We start from the raw sequence: 13,043 nt of genomic DNA, 5'->3' as shown, positions 1-13,043 counted from the left end.
ATGAAATTGGAATTGAGAAACCAATGGGACATTTTCATGGAATTTGAATGTACAACAGAGAAGATTATTCAACATTCGAAAAGGAGGCCCTGGGCCTGTTAGCGTTGCAGCATTTTGAGATTTACATTGCAAACAATTCGTCAGAAACAATTGTTTATACAGACCACAATCCTTTGGAGTTTTTGGACAAATTTCAAGACTGAAGTGCAAGGCTATTCCGATGGAGTTTATTACTGCAAGCATTTAATCTACAGATTATACATGTGGCTGGATGAGAAAATCTAATTGCAGATACATTGTCGAGAGTTTAAAGCTCAAAGCAAAATTGTTTAAAATGTTAAATACGTAAACATGGCTGAAATTTTGGAATGTGTGGAGGAGAATTTGTAATTTTAGATAAATCAGGGTAGTTTGAATTTCAAAGAGATGGTAGGATGTTACACCTAGCCAGAGAAGCTAGGCCAAGCAGTGAGTTTATTTTTCCCAAAGGTTACTGATAATATTAGCACCATGAAAAGATTTATATTATGAGAAAGATTAAGTTCCAAAGACGTATGGGAACAATGGAATTTATATTAAAAGGGAGAAAATGTATCAAGGGGATTGAGGCTATGTGTCAGGGAAGATATTGTAAGATCCACCAAAAGTGTGAAAATCCTCCAGTATTTGTGCATTAAGGTCGCCGTCTACAGAAACCGAAGCTGGGAAAAGCCACTTTGAATTCTAATGTCCAGGGTATTGTGTTGACTTGCCTGGATCAGTTTAAATCTTTTTTTTACCGTTGCCTTAACAGAGGTGTAGCTGGAAGCCAGATTAATTGGGAGTTTCAGGAGTTATTATTTTGGTAATTTGTAGACCTATGTATGTGCTTGAAATCTTTCCTTTTGTTAATAAATGATTAATTTAGTTTTCTAAAAAATCTCTGAAGTCTTGGTGGACTTATTACTTCTGAATTCAGGGCATACATCTCGAAATAAATACAAATTACAAAACCATTGTGATAGCGGGATCGAGTTTCCTTCGTGGATTCGATCTGCTTGGCACATGTCATCTGCCACTAGTCAAACATGCTTCACTTTATATTTTATCATCCAAGTTTCACTTCATTTCTTAACATCCAAGCAGAAAAATAAGGGCTTTCAATATCAGAAACGCTCTCTTGCTGGATTCTCAGAAACGGTGATGTGAGTAAAAAATCACATGCAAAGGATTTTTTGTGTCTTAGCATTTTTCATGGCGAAATCAATCTCGAAATGTTGCAAATGGAGGAATCGTTCTGCTGTATAAAGGTGCTGTTATTTTGTTCTATCAACTAATCACTTTGAAATAGTATTTCAGTTTTTGCCTTTCTGTTGCGTTTCTGTATATATTTTTAAAATATATTATATCATTTCCCTATTGACATATATGATCAATGTATATCTACCTATACTTTGGTCAAGTGCTGATGATTCATCGTGCATCTCTTAAGTTTCTTTCCCTATCACGTGGTAGAGTATATATACTTTAACACGCTATTCTGGCTCCTTCTTTATAATTTCTTCCCCATTGTCCAAGCATGTTTTCTCCTCTGTGTGCTTTTAATGTTTTGGGAGCAGTAGTAGACCATTCACCCAATCTCTGGAGCCTGATCAACGGAATCATGGTTGATCTGTGTCCATCTTGGCTCGCAAAAATCTATTAATCTCAGATTTAAAATTATCGGTTGAGCGAGCATCCACTGCTTGTTTGTGGGAGAGAACTTTCTACTTCTACCACCCTTTGGAGTGAAAAAGTATTTTCTGACTTTTCATCTGAATGGTGTAGCCCCGGGTTGTAAGGTTATGGCCCCTTTTTCGTAGATTCCTACACCAGCAGAAAAACTTTCCATCAATATGCCCTGTCAAGATCCTAAAAATGACTTAAATCGCCCTTAACTTTCTCTATTCCGGAGAATAAAAGTCTATTTTATGTAATCTCTCCTCATTATTTAGTCCTTGCAGACCTGGTAACATTCTGGTGACTGCATTGTACTCCTTCCAAAGCCAATATATCTTTTTTAGGTAAAGTGCCGAGAACTGTACAGAGTGTTCCAGATGCAGTCAGTCCATAGCTTTGTATAGCTGTAGCAAAACTTCCTTCCCTTTATTTCTAGCTCTCTAGATATAAAGGCTAACATTCAACAAATACCACTGTATGTCAATGACCTCTGTAAAGGACCCCTTTGGACTTGCATTGTTGCTAACTTATGATCATTTGATAAAAAATATTCCGATCTATCCTTTTTGGTCCTAAATGAATCACCTCACAGTTAGCTGCATTTAAATAGGCAGATTTAGCCTGATAATAGCTCATTAATATTGAAGTTCCATTAGACCTCTTCTAGTTTTGAAATAGACATGATTATGACTGAAGTGACAATGCACCTTTTCAGGTGCTTTTATATCGTTTCCATAATGCCCTGAACAAGTTCATTATTATCATAGTTGAATATTCCATGCCTATACATAGAAAACCAAGGATTCTTTAAGGCTTTATCTAATTATGCTGCCATCTATTAATGACCTGTGTATCTGAAAAATTGTGGCCATAATGTTGGAAATTGAGATTTCTAAGCCACTGTACTTGGTTTTTGTGTGACTGCCAAAGCTCTGAAATCCACATCTTAACAGGGCAGGTTTCTGAGCACCAGGAGCTGACAATATATCGTCTTCAACCCCAGTACAAAACCAATGAATTGAAAAATGGTAACGTAATTTTCAATATCGTAATCAGGAAACTTTAAGAGAATGTTTTGCTTGAAAGTCTAATTTTCATGGCAGTTAGCTTCCTTTTTATTACACTTCAATGGTTTTTTGAATGATTTATCTATTGTCTTTAGATACTATTATCATTGAAAGTTTTGTCTACAGTACCCTTTAACCTAATATATTTTGATGTAGAAAAGCTATTCATCTTTGGTACGAGTGAGTATAAATTTACAGTGACGTGGAATCAAGTATAACTGTGTGCCTAGTTTAAGTACTAAAAGATTATTAGTGTTCATCAAATAATAAAATAGACAGTTATTTTTGCATGATAAATTATCTTTAATCCTGTAGCAAAAAAATATATTTTATAACATAATAAATGGTTAAGCATCATACTAAGTGTTTCCATCACCAGCAGTTTCCCCATAAAATAAATTCATGTCCACAAAAACATTTTTTCTGTATTGTAGTAACCCTCATGACTTGCTTTCCCTGGTACTTCAGGTGAGCCTAATAAAAGCAGAATTAAAGCACGTTGTTTGAATGACCATCACAGTATTCTAAGCAATTTATAAGCTGCAAAATAATTATGTACATATGCATTTTTGTACCTGTCCTTTAGTCTGGGTCAGGTAAATACAATTAAACAAAACTTAATGGATAGTTTGTTAGAGCTGGGTCAATTTGGATTTTAACGGAATATGTGATCATTTCAATTGTTAGTTAAGCAATTGAATGCCAGACTTGAGGTGGTTTAATTTGCATAATAAATTTAACTTTTTTCTTATTATTACTGCTATTTCATTGGTAACCCACATTTTTTATACACTTGATTCAGAAGGCTCCACTTAATTTGTTTTTTTTTGGTCATTCATAAGACTGTGGTAAGACCAGCGTTTATTACCCATCCTTAATTGCCCATGAGAAGGTATTGGTGAGCTGCTGCTTTGAATATAGCTGAGTGGCTTGCTCGGCCATTTCAGAGGGCAGTTAGGAATCAACCGCATTATTGTGAAACTGGAGTCACGCATAGGCCAGACCGGGTAACGATATTCGTGAACTAGATGGGCTGTTACGACAATCCAGTGGTTTCACCATTACTGACACTAGTATTTATTCCATATTTTTAATTAATTAATTGAATTTAAATTCTTCAGCTGCTATATGGGGACTTTAACTCATGTATCTGGATCATTAATTGAGGCCTCTGGACTGCTAGTCCAGTAGCGTAACCATTTTGCTACTGTACCTCAATGTCCTGTAGCAAATCAAACTATTCAAGTAAGTTTCTCTCTATGTAGCAGAAAACCTAGCTTTAATAATGATCACTGTATAATTTAAAAAAAGATAGCCCTCTGGACTTAAGATATTTCAAATACTTGCTCTTTAGCATCCGGTGTTGATTGGACTACCACAAATTTCAAATATTGGCTTGTATGCTTATTTTGACCAGTCTGATTTCACTGCTTTCTATTAAAGTCTGCTAATATGGTTCAAATAAGTAATCTAAATGTTCTTTCGCGTGCTTTCAGCACATTGACCAAAGATTGTGCCTTAAAGCATTGAACTTTTTACAAGAAAGATAACATTCTTTATTGCTTATTTCACCTGAGGTAGTTGTCTGAAGCAAACCTGAGCCAATCATTGTCAGAGGTGGGATTAGGTTGCGAGCTGCACTTTTTTTGCAGCTTGTAACATTCAAACTCCTATTATTTAGTTATATATTCATTAAATTTGAAGGAGGAAAAGTGAGCTCCTAATAAAAATGTTAGTTGCTCCCTTTAGGATGAATTTGCACCATTTTATTTCAGCCTCTATCCCAAAAAATCTTAGTCTTCTGGACAACAGTGCAATCTAAACTGAGATTGGCTGCTCAGTTTATTCAGTCAGAATCTGTTAGGGTTGCACTATAACTTGTTGCTTTCAACCAACACCCTATATAGTATGTATAATAACATATATAAATAACAAAAAGTCAATGAAGAGTTTATACACACCCTTGTTCTTGGGTGTGTTATGCATCTTGGTGACTAATCCTGGCTTTGAAACCTTGATGTAAACAATGGCCATCAACCTTACATGGTTTAATAATTTGCTTAGCCTAATTGATTTCAATTGGAATTGTACCCATCTTATGCAACTCTAGTTCTTTTCCTCAAATTGAATATTCTACCACAATCATTATTCTTTACAAGTGTTGTCTCTGGTTGTGTTTTAACTGAATCCTCGTTTAACCTTTTTTGACATCTTGGCTTCTGTTCTTTTTCTATTTTGTCAGTTGTAGGAGAATCATAGTTGTGTTTGTCTTCATAGCTGGGATCCTCCAAACTGGCGAATTGTCCATTTGGCAAAAATGACCATTCCTCATTACATTTTCCACTGTTACATCCAGCTAACTGGCAAAGAGCCACTGCAGCTGACTGCTTCTGCTCATCATTACAGCTTTGTGCACTTTTGACAACTTTTAATGTTTGCCGGTTGCTGATAACATCTTTTTTACTGAGGCCTTCCACTGAATTACTTTTTAAGTCAGAATGCAGAGACTTCTTGTCATTTAAGCACTTTGCTTCTGTCCTTGAAGTGCTGTCTACCTGTGGTGGAATAGAATCTTCAGGTGTTGGCCAGCCATGGTTATGTTTAACTTTGACTGAAAGGTTTAAAGGCACATCCTGTACTTTGATAGAAGTTTGATGTTCTGTATCTGGTGGGCAGTATTTGCCATCTGAAGATTTTCCAGTTGAGTCTTGTGGAAGATTAGTTGTGGCTCCAAACAGCTTGTCTTGCTCTATTTTTGCTTTATTCTTTTTGGAAAGATTTAATGGGATCATACTGGTGGAGCTTTTATTCGTAAGTACCTGAGAATTGCCGTGGTAGTAATCCAAAATTGTGACATTAGAATAAGTTGATTTGGATGTTGAACCCTCATTGGCTACCCGAATCCTGTAAGCAGATTTGCAACATATGATTTTCAGACTGAATTTTATAACTTTTACATATCTTAAATATTAAGGCATAAGAACAACTTGTATTTATAAAGCACCTTTCACATCCTCAGAACTTTCCAAAGTTCTTCACAGCTAGTGCATTTAGTTACAGAAAAATTCCACAAAAAATGACAGAAATAGCAAGATAGTCTGTTTTTAGGGGTGTTGCTTAAGGCAAAATGTTGCTAAGGGCATTGAGAAAAGTCCTCCACTCTTCTTTGAGTAACACCATAGAATCATTTACATCTACTGGAATAGGTAGACAGATTCTTGGTTTGATGCCTTATTTGGAAGATGACACATTGAGGGAGTGCTGCATTGAAGTATCAGCCTAGATTATGCACCTAAGTCTTGGAGTGGGGTTTGAAATCACAACCATCTGACTCGGGCAAGACTGTTAGCACTGAGCTAAGACTGTCTCCTAAATTAAAGATAATCCAAGGAATGTTAAGCACAAAGAAAGCACAATGGTGATAGTACTTCCAAAGTGGTTAATAATAATGAGTTGCTTATAGTTTTCAAATTCAAAACAGCACTTTAAATGGCCTCATTTCATGGTTCAGATACATAAATCTGTGAAGGTGGCAGGACAAATTAACCAAACATTAAAAAAAATGGATCCTTTGTTTTATAAATAGAGACAGAGTGTACCAAAGCAATTATTTTATGGTAAAAGTTTAAACATTGCTGGTTATGCCTCACTAGACTATTGTGTCCATTCCTGGGCAGGATATTTCATAAAAGATATCCAGGCCTTAGAGAATGCGCAGAGAACATTTACCGGAACAGGACTAGGGATGAGGGATTTCAGTTATATGGAGAGACTCCAGAAGCTGGAATGTTGTTCTTAGAACAAAGAACCTCAAGGAGCGATTTAATAGAGGCATTCAAAATTATAAACGGCTTGATGGTAGATGTGGCAAAACTATTTCCATTGACCAGAAGGTTGGTAACTAGTGGACACCAATTCAAAATTATTGTCAGAAGAACCAAGGGGGAACTTGATAAGTACTTGTTTACAATTCTTATGATCTGGAATGCACTGTTTGCAAGGATGGTGGAAGCAGATTCAATAATAACTTTCGGAATGGAACTGGATCTATATGTGTAATGGAGCAATTTGCAGGGCTGCAGGAAGAGAGCAGGGAAGTGGGACTAATTTTTAAAGAGCTGGCACAAACATGATAGTTTGAATAGCCTCCTTCTGTACTGTATGATTCTATGAAACTAACAGTTTATATTGTTTCTTTCTAAAAATGAGCAGTAATTTTAATGATGGATAATGTATGATGCATAATAATCCTATATTATTTGGGTCATCGTGCTGAAAGTAAAACCCTCTGGAATTACTGAGTGAGCTGAGTTTGATCTGTGAATGCTTGCTAGTATATGACATGGTGCTCGCGCTGCTGTTACAAAATGCATATAAGCAATCTGAAGAATGCAAAATGTCTAAAACAATAAGTTGAAAACCCTTGATGTTTGTTGTACCTGCTGCCTGGTTCTTGACTTTCTGGCTGGCCATGTTGAATGTAGAATTTATTTGTGTGTGGATTTGTGATATTTTTGACAGGTATGAAATGCGTAAGGTTTTCTTCCAATTTGTTACTTCTAAAGCTCATGCTGGAAAGAAACTTGTTGGGAAATTCGCCAAAACTTTCTGAAACCATACTTGTTTGAGCAAAAGTTGTTGGGCTCGGTCGACCTGGAGAGCCCATTGCTGCACTTCCTGCTTTAGGGCTCATTTTTATATTTGTTCTTCCTGTGTATGAATCACTGTTCAATACTGCAGTGTCATTATCTTTTGAATATGCTGTCGGAGCTGAGTTCTCCCATTCCCTGTAAAGCCTTCTGTGAGAGTCCTGGAGATATAATTCTGGTGGTGGTGAAGTTTCATAAAGTGGGTTGCCAACTGACACATGTGTATTTTTATCCCTGATGGTGTTACTTGATTGTTGAAGCCTCAGACCAAACTGGGGCATATGATATTCAGTTGAGTTGAGGTGATGGACTCCATAAGGAATGGGAAGATTTGAATGCAAATGATGAAGAATCTTGTACTGCTCTAATGCTGATGGAGCTAAATGTCTTGGCAAAGTCATGCTTGGATTTTGTAGATTAGGCAGCATAAAATTCTGCTGATCGGGAGATACATACAGTGGAATTGTTGGGCTGTCATATTCAACTGGCTTACCAGTGAGGAGATAAGGTGAAAAGACTACCCTTGAGCCTCGTTCAGTGTAATAATGTGTATAATCCGGAATCAATGGTGATGTGTTGGGAGGAATTGAACCAAAGCTTTTGTATGTTTTGGAAAGCTCTGGTGAAATTGAAGAAGGACATGCTCTCCATTGGTCACCTGGGCTGTGAAATGCTGACTTCATTCGGATGGGAGATGCCCTGTTGCTTGAATTTTCTGAAACAGAATTTGTGTTTTCATTGTCTATTTCTGGTCTTTTGTTGGATCTCAGTCCTCCAACAGGCAAGAAAGCTGAGGATCTTTCATCCTTTTTGATAGCTCTGAGTTTTTCAGATTCATTTGTTGCAGGAATCATGTGATGTGGTTCCTTCTGTTGTTTTGTCTTTGTAACCGGAGCAAAAGTTTGATTATTCATTCCTACGTTTTCTTTCATTTCATTATTACCGATGATCTGAAGATTTGTATCTTTATCTGAAACAGTATTTGTGCATTCTGAAATTTTATTGAGTTTGCTAATTGGTACCTTTGAATCATTGCACCCATTTGACACACCAGCTTTCTGGTTGAGTATATTAGTCTCATTGGAACTTGGCTTTGGGCATTTTCCTGTTTGATCCTGGTCTGTAACTAGTGAGATTGAATTTTCACACAAGCTGTATTTCATGTGGTTAAACAGGTGTGATTTCTCATTGCATGTAAATGGACACTGGAAACACTTGTATTTGAATGGTTTTCCTGGAGGTCGAGGAATGTAGTGAGGTTTCTTTGGTTTGCGTTCTTTGGTGAGGCTCATTTTTATGTTCTCGATAAAGGTTGTTAATTATTGCTTCTCCTGGGCCTTTATTTTTGTAGATCCTATGTTGATTTGACAATTGGAAAACTCCACTCGATTTCTTGTACAGGCAACCAAAATCTATGTCTAAATCAGTACTGGAATAAGTTGCATGAGACTGTGGACAAAAGAATGGAAACTGGTTAACTTTGTCTGAGGATGAGAGTAAAAACCAGCACATTCCTTAAGACACGCCTGGTTTCAGAGAATTGTATTCAAATCTGGCAGTGTGGCACTGGGCCACCTTTTGCATGACGTCAGTGCACATAAACCAGTATGATACACTGTGTAACATTCTGTGTTTATAATAATCCAAGTTGAAGTTACAAGATTCAAAGCATCAATGTAAAAATTGCTATTTCAGCTATGTTGAAATCTGGTATATTCCCATATTTACTGTTGCTATTGTAATAAAAATTCATGCCCATATATAAATTTCCCCTATATGTTCACAGGACATGCTAAAGGATTTGAAGAAATTACTTAAACACTAGATTTTCCAGTTTGTTCCCATTCTTTAGCAAAAGCAGTTCCTATAGCTGCTAAATAGTTCAGCACTATATATTTGAATAGTCACATGTTCGCATGAGTTGATTAGTTATGTATTATGATGTTGTGTGAATGTTGATTATTGTTTGCAAGCATGACCCAGACCTCCCTGTCGCTTGCCATTTCAACTCTCCACCCTGCTCTCATGCCCACATGTCCGTCCTTGGCCTGCTGCATTCTTCCAGTGAAGCTCAACGCAAACTGGAGGAACAGCACCTCATCTTCCAACTAGGCACTTTACAGCCTTCCGGACTGAATATTGAGTTCAACAATTTTAGATCATGAACCCTCTCCTCCATCCCCATCCCCTTTCCGATCCCCCTTTTTTCCAATAATTTATATAGATTTTTCTTTTCCCACCTAATTCCGTTATTTTTAAATGTATTTCCATCCATTGTTTTATCTTTGCCTTTTAGCCTATTTCGATGCCTTCCCCCCATCCCATCCCCACTAGGGCTATCTGTACCTTTATTATCACATTCCTTAGATAATATCACCAGCTTCAACACCTCTTTGTCCTTTTGTCTATGACATCTTTTGGTTATCTCCACCTATCACTCGCCCTCTATCCAGCTCTACTTGTCCCACCCCCTCTTAAACCAGCTTATATTTCACCTTTTGTCTATTTTTCGGACTCGAAACGTTAACTGTGTTCCTCTCCGCAGATGCTGAGTTTTTCCAGGTATTTTTGTTTTTGTTTTGGATTTCCAGCATCCGCAGTTTTTTGCTTTTAACTTGAAAAAAGTTGATGCAGTTCTCCAGGCTCATTCTATTTATAACAGGTGAGAGAGTCAGAAACTAACTGGCGTCTACACAGGAACATAATTATTTGACTCGGTCGTTTGGATTCTAATTTTGGTCTTGGACTTAAGCCAAAATCCAGGACTTGAATCCATAATTTACATAGCCATTTTACGCTCTTTGGGATATCCTGCGAACTTGAGGGGTGCTATATAAATGCAAGTTCTTTATAGCAACTGTCAACACACAAACACTTATTACAAAACCACAATTGCTGCTTTATCATTCTAGCTGCCAATGATTCCTGATAATAGCAGAAGGACAGTACAGGCCTTTTGGTGTTAAATACAGAATGCTATCTTACAAAAGGTTAGGCTCAGACCATCCACAGCTGGAATATAATGGCAAACAGTAAGCTATTCTATCAGTGCCCACTTGGCTCTGGCAATTTTGTCTTTGGAGAAGCAAAACCACCTCAAGATGGTTTTCTTTTCCACCAGAGGCACACGTGCCATCTCATTTATATGACTGCTGCTATAGAAGATGGTCCTGTGCTGTCATGTAAATTGGGCATTGGACAGTAACTTCAATTGCTCTTTTATTAAAAAGATAAAAAGGTAATCTTGGTAAAAGGTTAAATTCATAATCTTTTTAAGCTAAGCCATCACTGATCTATGTTTCTGTACTATTATCCCTCTTTCCCTTCCAATAGTTTTGAATTGTGACTACAATTGTCTGTAGGCGCAGAATTGACTGGGAAGGCTAGTATAATATATAATTTCAGATAGATTTTTAATGCACAAAAATACTTTAACCAAACAATGTTCTCTTTATCATGTTTAGATTTTTATTTTGCAGTAAACTTCATGTATCATACAATCCCAGTTGGTAGGGAAATCTTGATTAGATTATCAGAGAAATGTGAATGGACTTAGTTGAGGTTTTATTCTCTTAGTGTATAACAAATGACATTTGGTTTTTCTTTTTATCAATAACATTATTTTGACTGAGACCGTTAAGAACCATGAGCTCAAGTTTCACTAACCTGATAGAAGCGAAGAGGTGTTTGAGAAACTAATGTATTGTTTCAAAGAGCTTGTACGGTTAGCTTGTATTGCCAACAGGGCCTGTTGCAGCTTGTTCTTATTATAGTCTTCTGATTCTAGTTCATGAGAAACTCTGATAGTTTCGTTCTCATGATTTGAAAGCTGTGTGGTATGTTACCCCAAAGGCTAGATGCTTTTATTTCTAAAATGAAGATTTAACTGATGTATTCCTCATTACTAATTGCTCATACTAAGCTCTCTGCGGTCTGAACCCCCAAAACATGTTCTAATTAATTGTTTCCATTAATCTTTTTAATAGCCAAATAACTGTAAGGCATATTTTAATTGCTAAGTTGGTTTCTTTCTAGTAAAGAAAAATGGGATCCATTTAGTTTCTGGTCAAACATTAGTTTTTCATATTTTGCAAAGGGAAGCAAAAGGAAATTAGACATAGAAATGTTGGACATAAGCTAATTTAAGAGTAAGAATTACAATGTTAAAAATATTTCTCAATGTAACTTTGCTCTGACAGACATCCTACCAAGTATGAATAGTGTACTGTTTTTCTGATAGCTTTCAAATCATTTGATTGCTTCTAAACCATCTAAATTTGATTTTCTTTGGAGCAGTGTCTTCCTTTACCTTTGCATTATTGGCTTATGGACCCCGCAGTATAGTTTTAGATGATGTGAGAGGAGGGATCCTCCCTATGCATAAGCAAAATGTGCAATTTTATCATAATGATCAGTGATTTATTAGTAATTTTACTGAAATCTCATCTATGTGCATTCACTGTCTACAAAACATTGTTCTCTATTGTCAAATTTTTGATAAAGTTTTGTGTCAACTTTTCTGATTATAAATCCCTATGTGCACAGAACTGTCTATATTACCATGCTGCTCTGTAATTATACCTTCCCACTGGCTGTTGTGTTGCAGTACCTCAGGCTGACATCTCCTAGATCCTTAACCTCTGAAATATTTTATTAAAATCTCACGTCTGTTATGCCCTGCTCCAATTATTCCTTGCTCTCAAACTCTTTACCTTGATTCCTAGTTGAGGGGGGTGGGGGGAGATTTGTCCTGTCCATTGTGCAGGACATGGGATTTTATTAAAATATTTCAGAGGTTAAGGAGCTAGGAGATGTCAGTCTGAGGCACTATAGGGTACAATTACAGTGCAACATGGTAATATAGACAGTTCTACTATAAATATGCATATAGGAATAATGTTGGCTATAGAATGTTTTGAATTGTGCAGTTATATAAAGAAATGTAAACTGAACTGTTCAATATGTTTAGTAACCCCTGGATTGGAATAGTTCAAATTCAATAAGAGGGCACTGGGCAGAAAATGTGGAAGGGTTAATGAAGTGATAAGTACTGAACGCTAGAGTTCAGTCTTGCAACCTCAGGGCAAGTATTTATACTGATTTGCTACAACCCACTTGGTGATAGCATATAAATTATCAGGCAATGGATGTTTTTGAAGGATACCATTTTAGACACTTGCGACATTGCATAGAATCAGATGTAAATAGGTTCTATCTTTAGAATATGCTGGTTCTGGATAGAATGGTGATAAGATTCCAAGGTTTTGGTATCAGCTTGTCAGATTTTTTTATACTATTGACAGGCTGGTATGCCTCCCTAATCAACATTCCATTGACACTTCAATACCCTTTTATAGAAATGGTTCTGTAATTGTGCTGGTTCCCTTGCCAAATCTTTGCCTATTTGTATTACAAGGCAAATTCAGCAACAGATGGTAAAATGCACAAGGGATATGTTTAGATGTCAAACACGTGACTTGAATGCATCTGGACATTTGAAAATTCAGAGCATTTTGTGTAATTAATTCAAGTAATGTTCACAACTTTATCAGCCTGGCTAGAGTTTTTTCCTGTTGCCACAGGAGGTTCTGCACAGGTGTGTGGAACAATGTGCTACCAGCTCGAACGA

The 13,043-nt window shown here is 36.6% G+C and overlaps 2 protein-coding genes across 2 annotated transcripts in view; one reads left to right on the top strand and one right to left on the bottom strand.

The window, feature by feature from the left end:
- tbcd (tubulin folding cofactor D) overlaps window positions 1-13,043 on the top strand; it is a 270,699-nt gene that overhangs the window by 89,651 nt on the left and 168,005 nt on the right. The window lies entirely within an intron of this gene.
- Window positions 4,730-8,848, bottom strand: znf750 (zinc finger protein 750). Its single transcript, XM_078570696.1, has 2 exons — window positions 7,205-8,848; window positions 4,730-5,669 (listed from the first exon to the last, which is right to left on the bottom strand). Exons 1-2 carry the CDS (start codon window positions 8,704-8,706, stop codon window positions 4,862-4,864), a joined length of 2,310 nt encoding a protein of 769 aa, XP_078426822.1. The 5' UTR covers window positions 8,707-8,848; the 3' UTR covers window positions 4,730-4,861.

The sequence above is a fragment of the Cetorhinus maximus genome, chromosome 24, assembly GCF_964194155.1.
Source record: "Cetorhinus maximus chromosome 24, sCetMax3.hap1.1, whole genome shotgun sequence".
Taxonomy (NCBI): domain Eukaryota; kingdom Metazoa; phylum Chordata; class Chondrichthyes; order Lamniformes; family Cetorhinidae; genus Cetorhinus; species Cetorhinus maximus.
Note: the sequence above shows the minus strand (reverse complement) of the source record. Positions and strands in the feature narration are given on the sequence as shown.